General features: G+C 36.4%; 1 protein-coding gene across 11 annotated transcripts; it reads right to left on the minus strand.

Annotated features, from left to right (window-relative positions):
- Positions 1–11,622, minus strand: LOC113809865 (uncharacterized). 11 transcript variants are annotated; one of them, XM_070115031.1, is made up of 5 exons: positions 11,557–11,622; positions 6,227–6,390; positions 2,884–3,009; positions 2,226–2,595; positions 1–1,409 (listed from the first exon to the last, which is right to left on the minus strand). In XM_070115031.1, the coding sequence occupies exons 4-5, from the start codon at positions 2,589–2,591 to the stop codon at positions 1,404–1,406; spliced, it is 372 nt and encodes a 123-aa protein (XP_069971132.1). In that variant the 5' UTR covers positions 2,592–2,595; positions 2,884–3,009; positions 6,227–6,390; positions 11,557–11,622; the 3' UTR covers positions 1–1,403. The 11 variants fall into 11 exon arrangements, with proteins under 11 accessions (XP_069971132.1, XP_069971133.1, XP_069971128.1 ...); XM_070115032.1 differs by having other exon boundaries at positions 2,887–3,009; positions 11,557–11,615; XM_070115027.1 differs by lacking the exon at positions 11,557–11,622 and having other exon boundaries at positions 2,228–2,595; positions 2,887–3,009.
- Positions 11,623–16,244: the final 4,622 nt, after the last annotated feature.

The raw sequence follows: 16,244 nt of genomic DNA on the forward strand, positions 1-16,244 counted from the left end.
GATATAAACAATTTATTGAATTAGTACATATAACAAAATATGTTTATCCTATAATATAGCACCATCCACTATACATTATCTGGGTCATTACTGACCATTGATTATACAATAATATACATCAAAATATAAGACCAATACAGCTTAGAACTATATGCTTTACATTTCCGTACTAACAATGTTCACATTTCCCAACTGAGTGTAGAAATATATATTCAATCTCTTTCTTTCAATCTCAACAGTCTATACCAATAAAACGTAAAATCATTTTACAGAAAATATGATCTAATTTTTGAAAATATAAGTGACAGAACTAGAGAATTCAGTGAATAACAACAAAGTACACTGTCAGCTTTTATCCAATATCCTGACTTACCCAATGGGCCAGGCAAGATTCTTCCCTAATGAACTATCCGAGTCTGATGGGCACGCCGAAATGCTGATCATACGTCTATCATGCATTCTTCTAAGCTCTTCATCATTTATATGATCTAATACCATGGAAGCACAATAAAATTAAAACTATGGTATTTGGTAATCATATACTTAAGGGAAAATGTACACTGTACAAGTTATTTCTTTTCAATATAGCCAAAGATTTATAACAGCAGAATTATTTCAACACTAGGAAAACAAGCTGTTCGCATATAACATTTTTTTTTTACTAGTCTTGCCTTTGCAAACAGGCACAAATACTTCAAAGATCATATTCAGGAGAGGCACCATAGACACCATAGACCACAAAAATACACAGAGCCTAGAATGAATTCTACAATAGCATTCTTTCATTCTCTGAACTAAGAAGTCCACACCACACAACTGGCCATAAAGTTTTCAAATAGAATTTCATACCTCCTGATAAGGTTTTTCTCAGTGAAATTGCCGTTGCCAACATTCTCCTATCTCATTCTGAAAACAATTAAACAGGTCAGTATAATGTCTACACCATATCTCAACTATCTTTTCTTGTGACAGTATCAATATATTTGTTGGAAATATTTTTGTCATTATTTGGAAACTTGACTGCTTTCTACCCAACCATTACCACCATGATTTAAAGATTTAAGATTTAAAGATTTAGTTTTAATTCCATTTGTTACAATGGATATTCTTTGCTGTGACATACTGTCTGTTTTATTTTGCTTCCAAATCTCCGCCTGCGTGCAAGTAATGGCAGGGGTAACCATTCACTGGTAGCGCGCAGGATTGAACGCAGGTCCGCAAGATTGCTCGACCAGCACGTTACAGCTGCGCCACACAGCACACAACAAGAATGAGTCAGTACAGAGTCTGTGCATGTGTGTACTTTACATAATTATACATGAATACATGAATAATTGTAAGTTTGAAATCATACACATAAATGGTGATATCAACAACTGCATCAAATGTTCTTCTCTAATATATCATATCTGGAAAAAAAAAAGAAATACGTATATAGATACAGATAGAAAAATATATTCAAGAAACAAAAATAAATACAACTTTTGTAATACTGATTGCATAATTGTTCATTATTCAAATTTATCCATATGAACTGAGTTGTAAAAAAAAAAAAAAAAAAAAAAAAAAAAAAAAAAAAAAATATATATATATATATATATATATATATATATATATATATATATATATATATATATATATATATATATATATATATATATATATATATATATATATATATAATATATATATATATATATATATATATATATATATATATATTATATATATATATATATATATATATATATATTATATATATATATATATATATTATATATATATATATATATATATATATATATATATATATATATATATATATATATATATATATATATATATATATATATATATATATATATATATATATATATATATATATATATATATATATATATATATATATATATATATATATATATATATATATATATATATATATATATATATATATATATATAATATATATATAATATATATATATATATATATATATATATATATATAATATATATATATAATATACATATGTATATACATATGTATACACATATATATATGTATGTTTATGTGGGTGTTTATAAGTATCTGTATGGTGTATCGGTGTGTGCACATGCATGTTTGTGCACTTTGTGCCAACACTCTGTAAGTCACTGGTTTGGCTACCCAGGCCACAGCTCACACTGCACCAAATAAGAAAGTCCAAAAATAAACTAACTCACACATAGTGCCGGTGCAGTTCCTCTTCCATTCTTCTTTCTAGCGTAGTGGGAACCTTCCATGCTTGAAAACTGTTCCTGCCCAGCCATGGCCCACTCGCTGGCTTGAACTTGGCCCATTCGCTGGCTTGAACTTGGCCCATTCGCTGGCTTGAACTTGGCCCATTCGCTGGCTTGAACTTGGCCCATTCGCTGGCTTGAACTTGGCCCATTCGCTGGCTTGAACTTGGCACATTCGCTGGCTTGAACTTGGCCCATTCGCTGGCTTGAACTTGGCCCATTCGCTGGCTTGAACTTGGCCTCTTCGCTGGCTTGAACTTGGCCCATTCGCTGGCTTGAACTTGGCCCATTCTCTGGCTTGAACTTCATCCCGCTCCAAAAAAATTGCCTCGACTTCAGGAGTGTTTCACAGAGAGTATTCAATAACCTTATTACCATTCTAAGAATATTACAGTGAAAGCCTTCATAACATTATTCATTTAATGTTGTCATGCAATTTGAAAGAATAGCATTCTAAAACCACATAATTAATCATAATATCTAAAATTACAAAGTAATTTCAACTTATACAGAGACACATTAATCAAAATTCATTCAAACCTCCATCATCAAACATATCACTACAGATTATTCTATAAACTGACACTAACTTTTAGTTTACTACCTTTGTATTGCTGACCATTACAATGATCTACGGTTAGCCACTTTCTTATGACGAGCAGAGAACATACGGCTGATGTCCTGTCTTTTCTCTCACTGCCACATGGCCAATCTTCTGCAACCATTTCTGTTGGTGTAAAATATGCATCAGAATTTAGCAAAGTATTTTGCACCTGTAGTTCTGATTCAGTTTACAGTATTTAAAGTCCAGGTGAAACCATATACAGGTGACAGCTAAGCAGACTTTCTAAAAGAGTGAAATATTATTTTCTCCTTTTTACTTTATTATATTTTTTTGTTTTACTACTGACAACTCTTGTTGCAGATGTACTATTACATATTTGCTTGTCACTGCATCTTCACCTCTTGTACTATTTGCTAGTCACATAAGAGGCACCGTTAGAGAGAAAACATCAGTCTGCAGTCGTCAATGTTAACAAAACGAGGGTGTCATGATGTCACAGATGGTTATGCAACCAAGCATACTAATAATCATCAAATTCATATCACTGTCCTAAACCACAAAAGCTGCTGGATCAGTGGGAATCACTGGTTTATCCTGTAGCTATATTTTAGGGGGCAAATCAAAAGAAACAATTCTATGAACAAAGCAAAATTTGTTGCATGATACTTCTCTCTGAAACACATTAATCTGATATAATACAGAAGGAGCATTCGGAGGAGTAGCAGCTCTTTAAATCAGAAAAGATCTATCAGTAAAAGCAAATATCATAATAGAAAACTGGAATAACACTGAGGAAGTACTTGGGCTACTGACCTAGGACACAAAAACTAAATGTTATCATATACTGACCACCTGATGCTACAAAAGTTCTATTCAGCAGATCTATAAGCTGTGATAGTAATTATATCAAAACTGCAAAGGTCGAACGTAACTTTAACTTTCCCTTCAACGACCGGGTAGCACAGAAAAATAAATTAGGTGCAAATGCTACCACAGATAAGAAGGATTAGGCACAGTTGCTTCTAGTATTTGAAGACTTTTCTATATTAGCCAAATACAAAATTCTATCAAGTGAGAAGATATTCTTAGCTCTGTCTTCATCTGTTTGGGGGAGAAGGTAAACAACACATCATACAATCCAGTTCAATTACGCGTCACTGACATCTTAATATAACAGACCCTGAACATCACAGTTATTGATCACGAAGCACAAAGTCTTAACCATATAACTTTTAATGAAAGAGACATCCATGAAACAATGAAAGACAATGCAATGATCTAAACACCTGGACCAGATGAAATTCTGCATCTCATTTTATTTTCATTCTTACTGCAAAGAAACTAAGGTAAAGCCTGTGCAAATCTATGAAAGAAATCCTTGGACATGGGTGTCGTCTTGAGTCTACTGAAGGAGGGTAATATCATCTCTATCGGGATAGAAAATATTTAAAAGGGTATTACAGCAAATAAATATTCAATAACTTGACAAAGAAAACAGGATAAACCCTGAACAGCAGAGCTTTTGCATAGACAAATCTTTTCGGCTCCAAATACTGAACTACTGTGATTACATAAAAAAATAAAAATAAAAATAAAATTGGCTTTACATACTTGGTCTTTGCAAAACCTTCCGATACGACTGCCTTTGATATTCTACCCCATAAGATAATGGATCATCTTGCGATCAGAGGAATAGTAGGAGTATGGATACATCATTTTCTTAAAAATCCTAAACAGTAAATAAGGATCACTGAATCAAATGCTAGAATGGAATGCCATAAGGATCAGTTCTTGTCCCTATTTTTGATTGGATACACTGATAAAGATATTAAGACTCCAGAGAAATATAATTCATAAATGAAGAAGACAAACTAAGAGTATCTACATGCCAGTTGCAAAAGTTTAAGTGAAAGCAAAATAAATTCCAATGCATTGTCCAACTGGAAGTCCAAGATGAAGATCATACAGTCGAAAGAAAAAATGGTTGCTAAAGACTTTTTCTAATGAGTAATGCTATGTTTCAGTCATCTCACTGAGCAGGTAGTCAATATAGGAAAAGTTGGGCGTGCATGAATGATGTGGACTTTTCAGACGAGATCCAGACGATGGAAACTAGTGATTACAAGATTGGAATATTAAAGTCAAATATGGAATCCAAGTCTTACAAAAGATATATCTAAGGGACAGACTCAACAAGAGAGAGAGAGAGAGAGAGAGAGAGAGAGAGAGAGAGAGAGAGAGAGAGAGAGAGAGAGAGAGAGAGAGAGAGAGAGAGAGAGAGAGAGAGAGAGAGAGAGAGAGAGAGAGAGAGAGAGAAAGAAAGAAAGAAAGAAAGAAAGAAAGAAAGAAAGAAAGAAAGAGAAAGAAAGAAAGAGAGAGAGAAAGAAAGAAAGAAAGAAAGAAAGAAAGAAAGAAAGAAAGAAAGAAAGAAAGAAAGAAGGAAAGAAAAAAAAAGGGAACTAATGAAATTTTACATAAACAACAAAATGGATCATGGCTAAATTCTTTCCACTTGTATCACTGAACTACCATTTCTTTTCCTTCAGTTCTAAACTTATCTGTAATATTGTCTCTTATCAGGATTGGTAGCGAGTCAGTGCCTAGGTTCAGCCTCTGTTTCATGGTTGCTAACTTTACCTAGTCTAAGGTTGATTTATTATTTGGGTCTATTCTTTTAGTTAATTCTCGTAGAGCCAAGAGTCATTTTTTTCGTTTTTTAACAATTCAAATAGATCTTTACTTGAAGTTCTTACTTTGTCATTCTAAAATCTAAATTTTGGGTGCCTTAAAGTTTCCTATGATTAGTCTGTATTTATCTCTGTTCAACATAGCCTTAAAACTTATATTACACAATTACTGCACAGCTTATAGAACAGCATATCTAACCACTTATTTCTCTAATTTATTTCTATTTTGAATGTTTCTACTTTATTGTTAAAGTTATCCCTCAGATCTATTATTCCAAACTGTATTCCATTTCTGATCTAGAAAGTTATGCCCCTACCCTTTTTTCCATCATCCCGGATGATTTTAATATTGTTGCTTTTCCTTTCAAGATTTGCAATGGTATATCTGTTTTTATTGGAAAGCTAATTCTATATGAGCAACCTATAAATCTATTAGATCTAAGCTATTTGCATCTGACCTTCCAGTCGCCAATATGTTCTGTTTAACTGACTGACTTTTGTTACGCCATCTACCTCAAATCTTACGGCGTTTCCCTTTCTGAGGAATGTTAGTTGTCCTCACTGCTTTATACAAAACCAATTTGTTGATTTGTTAGTCTTTTTGAGTTATCACAATCTGAGAGATGAATCCCTTCTTTTTCCCCTTTTTAGTTGTATAAGGACTACCATAAGATTTAACTTTGCTTGCTTACCTCTTGTGTAGTTGTCTTTGTTGATCAGCTGGGGTGTTGTCAGCTCTAATTTCACTAGGGAAGCTTTTTTTTTTATTTCCAGTTGTTTTGAAGGATCTATGAAATGGGCTCGCCTCTTTAGTCACTGCTTATGCCTCCTCCTCTTTGGTCGACTCTGCCAAGGGCTGAAACAGGGGCTTCATTTGGATTAATGAATTAATCAATCAAGTGATAAATGAAATAAAATAAATTCAGCTTAATGAAATTCATGCTATTTTTATCCTTGAAATCTTTATTAACAGGACCTCATGATTAACTGTATCAACTTTTTTTCTAGGTTTATACAACAGGCTAATAATGCACATCTATTTTTTTTATTGTATCATTTATATGCAAGTCTAAGACTTCTACTGAATCTATTGTACTTTAATTCGGTCTGAATCCTGCTAGATCATCATCTAGTTTATCGTTTATAGAATGCCCAAAGAGAAGACTGGCATAATCATCACAAACATTTATTTCCGTCCACCAAATGAATCTTGGTGAAGCTAGAACCAAATCCAATGCTGTTCCTTTTGCTCTTTAGGGGCCTATTCTTGCTGTTAGCCCTGGTGTTGAAAATGTTTAATGTTTGAAACAAATAAATGTGCTAGACATCAAAGGTCATACAGCACTATGGTAAACTATTGTGCTGGAAAGAGTTAAGAGGAGTTAAAGATTAGGATAGAAGTGTGTTAGATGTCAAAGATCAGAGAGGATTATAGGATAGTATGGGAGTGAAAAGGCAAAAAATGGGGAGTAAGTGAACTAGAGCAGAGATTAGTAGAAAGGGGAGGGTTAAGGCAGTAGGGCGACTGAGTGAATTATAGTGTATCTGTCACTGGGAAAGGTATAGGAACAATGTTCAAGGAAAATAGAGATTGCTGTTGGAAACGTACAAGAATCTGGGGAGGGGGAAGCTGTCAGATGTCAAATTTTAGAGGGTATTATAGGAAAGTATGGTAACAAAATGGGAAAAGAGTTAATGAAGTAGAACAGGGATTAATAAAATGGGAAAGGTTAAGGGGATAGAGCAATTGAGTGAACTGCATTGTATCTGTGACTGGGGAAGGAATAGGGACATTGTTCAAGGAAAACAGAGGTGGCTGTTGGAGACGTAGTAGGAGAAGAATACAGGGGATGAGAAAGGGGGACTGGGGAAGGTGGTGAAATATCAGGAAGAACGTCTGCAGAATGATACTGTTGTGATGGGATTCATGTGAGTATTCAAGTGGGAGTGGTACAGGTGGCCATAGCTCCCGAAGGCCGTTCATGATTGACAGAGCCAGAATTTCATTTCAGCACAGCTCTCACACCTTAGAAATAGAATATTCTGTTCTGTTTGAGCATTTGACTTTTAAATTATTAATGTGGTATTTCCAAGTTAGTTTAGAAGCATCAAATTTTAGGCCTAGCATTGTGTGGTTCATTGTGAATTTGAGTTTTTCTTTATATCTTATTTCTGGTATCTGTCTTCTTCTTCTTCTTCTTCTTCTTCTTCTTCTTCTTCTTCTTCTTCTTCTTCTTCTTCTTCTTCTTCTTCTTCTTCTTCTTCTTCTTCTTCTTCTTTCTTTCTTTTTTTTGTAAAACACATGACTTTTTATTAGGTTTATTGTTAACTCCTAATTACTAGCCCATTCTCCAATTTGTTTTATCCCTAAGTTGTTTTTAGCTTCTAGATTGTTATGGGTTGTTATCTGCATATATTACATTATTTGTTTTTTTTTTCTGTAAGGGTTAGATCTGTTGAAATGATGTTGAGGAACAAAGGACTTAAAGGTGAAGCTTGTGGTAGTCCTCTTGTTATTTATCCTAATGCAGACATTTCCTATTGTTAATTTATAAGATCTGTCAATTAAGAAGCTATGAATCCATTTGAGCGGGGTGCCCGTTATTCCTAGTTTTGCTGCGTTTATTCCAATTGCATCTTGGCTGACTGTATCAAATGCCTTCTCTAAATCTAGGCAAGCAATCAGTGCATATTTTCTCTCTTCGGAGGCCTTGCTAATATGAAAGTTGATTATGTGTAGTGTGTCTATTGTTGGACTATTTGGTCTAAAGCTTGTCAAGTCTTCACTTAGTTTATTGTTACATTCTAACCACCAGACTAATCTATCATTTATTATGCTTTCAAATATTTTACCAATGCATGATATTCTGCTTATAATTCTGTCGGATTTTTGTCAGTTGGTCTTTGCCTGGTTTAAGTATTGGATTTACTAATGATGTAATTAATTTTGGGGGATATTCTCCTTTTAACCAGTAATGGTTAATCAAATTTAGTATTTTCTAATAGTTTATTTGGGGCATTTTTGAAAAATTCATATGGAATTTTATCTGGTCCAAAGGCTTTACCATTTTTTGCATTTTTGATTATTGAGATTAATTCTTTTACTGGGAGTTTTTTTACTTAATCCTTTTGTGCTTGGTAGATCTGCTATATCTTTTAACTGTTTGTGTCATCAAGCATTTCGTTTTAATGTTTATTATTCCTTGAAATTCTTCAGTTGACAGTTCGTTTATGTTTAGTTTCTTGGACCATTTGATTGTTATGGATTAGCTGATAATTACTAATTTTATTACTACCAGCAAATTTTAAAATGAAATTCCTAATATTTCTGGCTGGCGTATTTAATGTCAAGGGATAAGCAGATATTTGGCCAGTCATTTCCTTTTCCTGTCTCTATTATGTTTCTTGACATAATTTAGAGTGTTTTGAATTCAATTGTTTTTTTTTAATTTGTTTTCTTTATTTGCTAAATGCTATATTTCTTAGTTTGACGATTTCTTTGCATTTTTGGTTCCACCAGGGATTACATGGCTTACTTCTAATAAAATAATTGTCTAACTCTATTTTTTTTTCCTCTACATTTTAATAGTTCAGTTATTTCTTTTAATGAACTTGTCGATATCTATGTTACACAATTTGTTAAAGTTCCATTTTTGTTCCTTAACTTGAGTTCCTATGTTGAGGCTGTTATCTTTTATTATGACTGAGATATTGTCACTTCCTTCATTTATGTTTGTTTTTAATTTTGTGACAATTCTGGGGCACCAAGGATTAAATCTATAGTAGTTCCTTTTCCTGTTTTGGGGTCTATTCTGGTAATTTGTCCCGTAGGAGTTAGCAATATTTAGTTATTTTGATTTATCAAAATGAATAAGTTTATCCTGGTGATGTTTGTTGTTTCTATAAAGGATGGTGAGCACTTAAGTCTCCTGTTATCAGTTTTATTTTTTTTCTAGTTGAGTGTAATGTTCTATTTCTTGTTGATCTATATCATTGCATGGGTTATAGATTAGTAGTAAATCTAACTTTTTTTTGTAGCTAATCTTTATAGCTAATGTTTCTATTTTACCATTTTGTATTTCATTTAGATTTATCTCTTTATATTATTATATTGTAGACTGTTCTGTATACATATTGCTAGGCCTCCACCCCTTTGTTCTGCTCTATCTTTTCTTATTATATCATAATCTTTTGTTTCAAAGTTATTGTTTTTAGTGAGCCATGTTTTGCAGATAGCAAATACCTCTTGGGTTTTCATTGTCTATTAGGTATTCTATATCTATCTTTTTGTTCATTACTGATCTGGCATCCCAGAGGATTAATTTATTCATTAATCCATTCAATAATTTCTTTTAAGATTGGAGTAGCTTCTGGTATTTCGGTATTTCAAATATTGATTTATCAGATTTTAAATTTGTGGTTACATTTGATATTAATTTGAGTATATCTTTTGTAATTCCTACCCAAGATGGGTTTTTTTCATCTTCGTTTTTTCCTTTTTTTTGTTGGGGTCTTATGTAATGGCGTTGGGAGTGTCTATGTTACGTTTTCCTTATCTTTTGAGTTTTGTTCATGTGTGTGTGTTTGCTCCTTTTTACGAGATTGTTTTTATGTTTTGGTTTCACTGATGGGTATGGTGTATCTTCTATTCTGTTTGTGTTGTTTTTTTTGTTTTGTGGGTGTTTTCTGTGCTGGTGTTATGTTGTTTGTTTGTGTCGATATTTGAGGAAATGTTTGTGTTCTGTTTGGGTTTGTTTGTTGTGTAGTGTTTGTGTTGTCATCTGTGTGTTGGACATATTCTGCATCGGTGTTGTGTATCTCAGCTGTGGTTATTATCATGTTTTTGTGTAGTGATTTGATTTTTATGTTGTATGGTTTAACTGATGGAATTTTTTTTTTTTTTTTTTTTTACAAGTTATTTGGTGTTGCGTTGTTTTTGTTTATGTCTTGAGCTTTTAAATATGTTGGACATGTTTTGTCATAAGCTGAATGGTTACCTTCGAATAAAAACAGTGAGAGAGGTTTGGGTTGCCTTTAAATTTGTGATCCTGTTGGCTGCAATTACTACATCTGATTTTGTTTTTGCAAGAAATGATCACATGACCATACATGAGACATTTGTAGTGTTTTGAGATGGGAAATGTATACTGGAAAATAACTTGTATGTCATATGGTTATTTTGGTGGGCAATGGACCTCTGAAAGTTCATTTTAAAGACTTTGTTGGTACCCATTTGTTTTCTCCAGATACTTTGTTTAGTTTGCTTATTCTTACCATTCCTTTAATTTGTGTATCTGGTCCCCAAAAGACTTTGAATTTTTCTTTTATTTCATTCATGTCTATATCTAAGTATACTGGGGTTAACGTACCATATGAGCAACCTTGGTTTTTGTTTGATGCTGGTTGCTTTAATAGGACTTCCCAGTTACCAAGGTATCTTATTTCACTCAGAGGTCCTATTCTATTCAAATCAATTACTTCAAATCTAAAAGCTTTTCCACATCCTAGAATCCTTAGGGAATTTTCAATTGTGTATTTCTGGTAAATGGATTTATTTATTGCCTCTGTTTATTCTATTGGGTGGTTGAGGTTTGATGTAATTTGTTAGCCAACTGAATCAGTATTACGTTTTCTTGAGAGGTAACTTACAGTTTTAGATGCACTGGGCGGGATGTTCTGTGGTCTGTCAACTGCTTTCTTCGCTTTTGTGCTTGTTTGGTGTAGGTAATCTTCGCTGTTGCTGTCTCTCCGTCTGCTGTTCTATTGCTTTTACTAAGTTCATCACCTGGATCTAGATCATGGCTGGAATTCATAAGCTTTCACTTGAGTACGGTAAGGTGTAAAGATTGGCCGCTTTATTGCTCACGTTGTCCACTCTGCAGAGTCTCGAAATGTCAAGTTCCTTCAGTTCAGCGTCCATCGATTAAGCTTATGATTCCTGCATTTAAAAGGTCAAGGTCAAGTTTGTGTCTCGTGATTGTGCCTATATTTCCAGCACTCGAAATTCCAAGTTGCTTCTCACCGTCTCGCCGCAGTCAGCAGTGACCCCGGGGGCGTGTCTGCTCCTTCCTCGCTTCCGACCGCTACTAACGTAAACAGAGAAGGTAAACAAACGCACGTGGTTTGCGGCGCACTGCGCATGCGTCACACTATCATCTGCACAATCTTCTTTGTGTCTGGTTGTCTTTTAAAAGTTTCGGTGTCCCCGTTCGGTATCCTTATCCTTCTCCTATCCCCACTCTTCCTCCCCCCCCTCTTCTTTACAAACTTCAACTTCACAGTTCGGTGTCATTCCGATTCGCAAAATGTTCGAACGAGCACGGGTTCCTTCACTCAGTGGGTTCAGGTCAAGAAGTGCATCCAACATGTCTCATTCGCGTCTGGCCCCAGGCGGTGATAACGTCTCTACTATCGCACGCGCAAGCAATGTAAGCATGCTGACCCGGGGCGGCCAGATCTAAAGTGCTTTCATTCTCTTAGGCAGAATGTGGCTCCGTTTAGCATAATTATGTATACATAGGCGCCGCGCTTCGTAAAAGGATAAACAGAAAGCCGATTCCGTATTCAAACCTGGAATTCCTCGCACTTCCTTCCTAGATCGAAATGAAAAACCTGTATATTACATTTTGCAGTCTCAGACATGTTATAGAATCGTAAAACAAACTGTTTATAGTTGTGTTGTTACCCCCTTCTCTCTCTCTCATTCTCTCCTACCTCATCTCTCCGCCTTATCCTTTCCCTCATTTATATCCGTTTCTATGTATTTAGATGCATGCGGATTCGGATGTAGCTATGCAGGTGTTGAACACGTTTCACTTGTTGACTCCCACCTGGCGCCCCCTTGCCTGACACCCAAACCATCTGTGACAGTTTCTACCTCTTGGTAAATGTATATGTATGGCTGTCTCTTTCTCTGATGAATGACTGTCCCTTTTTCTCTCTTAACAGTCATTGTACCTCAATATATGTTTTTGGTTACAAGGGACAAAGCTGGTATGAGCGTTGTTTTAGATATTATTATTGTGATTACCGAGCGTTGTTTTAGATATTATTATTGTGATTACCATTCTCAATATTACAATTGTTATGATTTTATTTTGCTTTTATAACTATCATCGTTATTTTTTATACTGTTATTATTTATCTGTCTCTATCTATCTATCTGCCTGTCTGTTCTCTCACTTACTCTGTCTTCTCCCTCTCTCTAGTTCTCTCGCTTCCTCTCCTTATTAAACTTCCTCTGTCTCCCTCCCTTCCTCCCATTTTGCCTCCCTCTTTCATTCTCTGTCTCTCTATCTATCTTCTCCCTCTCTCTAGTTCTTTCCATTCCTCTCCTTATTAAACTTCCTCTGTGTTTCTCCCTCCCTTCCTCCCTCTTTGCCTCTCTCTCTCTCTCTCTCTCTCTCTCTCTCTCTCTCTCTCTCTCTCTCTCTCTCTCTCTCTCTCTCTCTCTCTCTCTCTCTCTCTCTCTCTCCCTCTCCCTGTCTCTCTCTCTCTCCCCTCCCTCTCTCTCTCTCTCTCTCTCTCTCTCTCTCTCTCTCTCTCTCTCTCTCTCTCTCTCTCTCTCTCTCTCTCTCTCTCTCTCCCTGTCTGTCCCTCTCCCTGCTCTCTCTCTCTCCTCTCTCTCTTCACTCTCTTTCTCTTCTCACTCTCTCTCTCTTCTCTCTCTCCTTCCTCTCTTCTCACTCTCTCTCTCTTCTCTCTCTCTCTCTCTCTCTCTCTCTCTCTCTCTCTCTCTCTCTCTCTCTCTCTCTCTCTCTCTCTCTCTCTCCTTCCCTCCCTCCTCTCCTTTCCCTCCCTCTCTCTCCCTCCCTCCCTCTCCCCCATCTCTCTCTCTCTCCCCTTTCTGTCATATATATATATATATATATATATATATATATATATATATATATATGAAAGTCTCTCCCCCCCTCTCTCTCTATCTCTCTCTCTCTCTCCCCCTCTCCCCCCCTCTCTCTCTGTTTCTGTCTCTTCCTCACTATCATACTCTGTATCTCTGTCTCTCTCCTTTGTTCCTCTCTCTCTCACACTGTACCTCTCTCTATCCTCGTCCTCTATCTTTATATTTCTCTGTCTCTCTGTCTCTCTCTCTCTCTGTCTCTCTCTGTCTCTCTCTCTCTCTCTCTCTCTCTCTCTCTCTCTCTCTCTCTCTCTCTGTTCCACTCCCTGATGATGTATCAAGTTTCGTTCGGTGTTCCACGAGGCTCCATCCTAGGCCCAATCTTATTCATTATATCCATTAATGATCTATCGTCAATTGCAAAAAATCTTATTATTATGATCTTGTTCAGTACGTAGATGACTCCGTTTCTTCACACTGCCTCTGTTAACAATCTAAAAGAGTTGATACGAAAAGCTGAACAGACCCTAACAGAAGCAAGGAAATACTTCGACATGCTCGACCTGAACCTAAATCCACAGAAAACACAATGTGCTTTAATAGGCAGCCGTCAGAACATGGCAAAAAAAATACTTATAGATTCAGTTATAGAATTCCAAGGTTGCTGCATCAAACACGACAGTGAAAATTCAAGGAGTATACATGGGCAGATGTATGCCATTTGAGGGACATTGACTACATCTACATGAAAGTAATGGGAAATCTGATATACTTAAATCCCATGAAAAAATACCCACAGACACAAGAATTGCTGTTATACAAACACTAGCACTTAGTATCATCAATTACTGCCAAATTATCTGGAGCTCCACGTACAAAACACAAATACAACGGACACAAAAACTACAGAACTTTGCAGCAATAGCACGAGGAAATATGAATAAATACAACCACATCACACCAAGCAAACTGAAATGGCTAAAAGGACAACATAAATACAACTCTGACACATGTATTCTAATCCACAAAATCCTACAAGTAAATTACCCAAATTGGCTATTACCTATACAGACAACAGGTAACACAACGGGTGTCCAAACAAGGCAAAATAACTGCTTATATATTGAAAAATCAAATACAGAAACCGGGGCAAGAAATATTCTAATCCGAGGACTGGTTATCTGGAACCAGTTACCAGAAAATATTAGAAATATCTCCAACCACAAATGTGAAAAAAAAATCTGAAATAACACTGACTTCAGGCAAATAAACATTAAGCCGATAACGATATTATATTATGATGTTATTGTTCTGTATAATTTTGTTTCACCTTTGTATAATATCTATGTTCATAACCTTGATACAAAATGTATACTTATATGCAAATAGCCGTTGTAATTAATGGAATAAAGAGCTTGAATTTGAACTCTCTCTCTCTCTTTCTCTCTCTCTCTCTCTCTCTCTCTCTCTCTCTCTCTCTCTCTCTCTCTCTCTCTCTCTCTCTCTCTCTCTCTCTCTTTCTCTCTGTCCCTTTCTTCAACAGCACTTTGGAACAGCTAATTTCCGTCTTTGCTTCTCTCTTTTCTCATCTCCATTCTTCTTTTCCTCTTAGGCTTCCTCCTCCTCCTTCTTCTCATCCTCTTCCTCTTCTGGTTGTTTATCTTCGTTCATTTCTGAGAACTCTTTCCCTCTCTTCCTCTTTTTATTTTCCCTTCTCCTCCTCCACCTACTTCTCGCTTTCCACTTCCTTCTCACTTCCCCCCTCCTACTCCTGTTTCTTCTCCTTTTGCCTATTCTCTAATTCGCTCTCCTCCTCCTCTTCCATACTATTAAAAGCAGCTCCCAAAAGAGTCCCGGAACTAAACATTGATTTAGGAAGGAAATCGAACCAAAATCAATCTGATGCCACGTCACTGTGCAGGACAAACTAACTCTCTCTCTCTCTCTCCCTCTCTCTCTCTCTCTCTCTCTCTCTCTCTCTCTCTCTCTCTCTCTCTCTCTCTCTCTCTCTTTCATTTTGTCAGTTTGTCTCTCTCCCTATTTCTCTGTCTTTCTTTGTGTGTATTTATATATCTACCTATATCTCATCCTTATCTACCTGCTCCTCCGTCTCTCTCTCTCTCTCTCTCTCTCTCTCTCTCTCTCTCTCTCTCTCTCTCTCTCTCTCTCTCTCTCTCTCTCTCTCTCTCTCTCTCTCTCTCTCTTCTCCTCCTCCTCCCTCTCTCTCTCTCTTCTCCTCCCTCTCCCTCTCTCCCTCTATCTCATTCTCTCTCTCCTTCTCCCCACCTCCCTCCTCTCTCTCTCTCTCTCTCTCTCCTCTCCCTCCCTCTCTCTCTCTCTCTCTCTCTCTCTCTCTCTCTCTCTCTCTCTCTCTCTCTCTCTCTTCTCTCTCTCTCTCTCTCTCTCTCTCTCTCTCTCTCTCTCTCTCTCTCTCTCTCTCTCTCTCTCTCTCTCGCTCTCCCTCCCTCCTCTCTCCCTCTCTCTCTCTCTCTCTCTCTCTCTCTCTCTCTCTCTCTCTCTCTCTCTCTCTCTCTCTCTCTCTCTCTCTCTCTCTCTCTCTCTCCTCCCTCCCTCCCTCTCCTCTCCCTCCCCCTCCCTCTCTCTCTCTCTCTCTCTCTCTCCCTCTCTCTCTCTCTCTCTCTCTCTCTCTCTCTCTCTCTCTCTCTCTCTCTCTCTCTCTCTCTCTCTGTCTCTCTCCCTTCCCTCCCTCTCCCTCCCTCCCTCCTCCCTCTCTCTCTCTCTCTCTCTCTCTCTCTCTCTCTCTCCCTCCCTCCCCCTATCTCTCTCTCTCTCTCTCTCTCTCTCTCTCTCTTTCTCTCTCCTTAGTCTTTCTTCTTTCTTTTTACCTTCTCCCTCTTCCACCACAC

The sequence above is a fragment of the Penaeus vannamei genome, chromosome 37, assembly GCF_042767895.1.
Source record: "Penaeus vannamei isolate JL-2024 chromosome 37, ASM4276789v1, whole genome shotgun sequence".
NCBI classification, from domain to species: domain Eukaryota; kingdom Metazoa; phylum Arthropoda; class Malacostraca; order Decapoda; family Penaeidae; genus Penaeus; species Penaeus vannamei.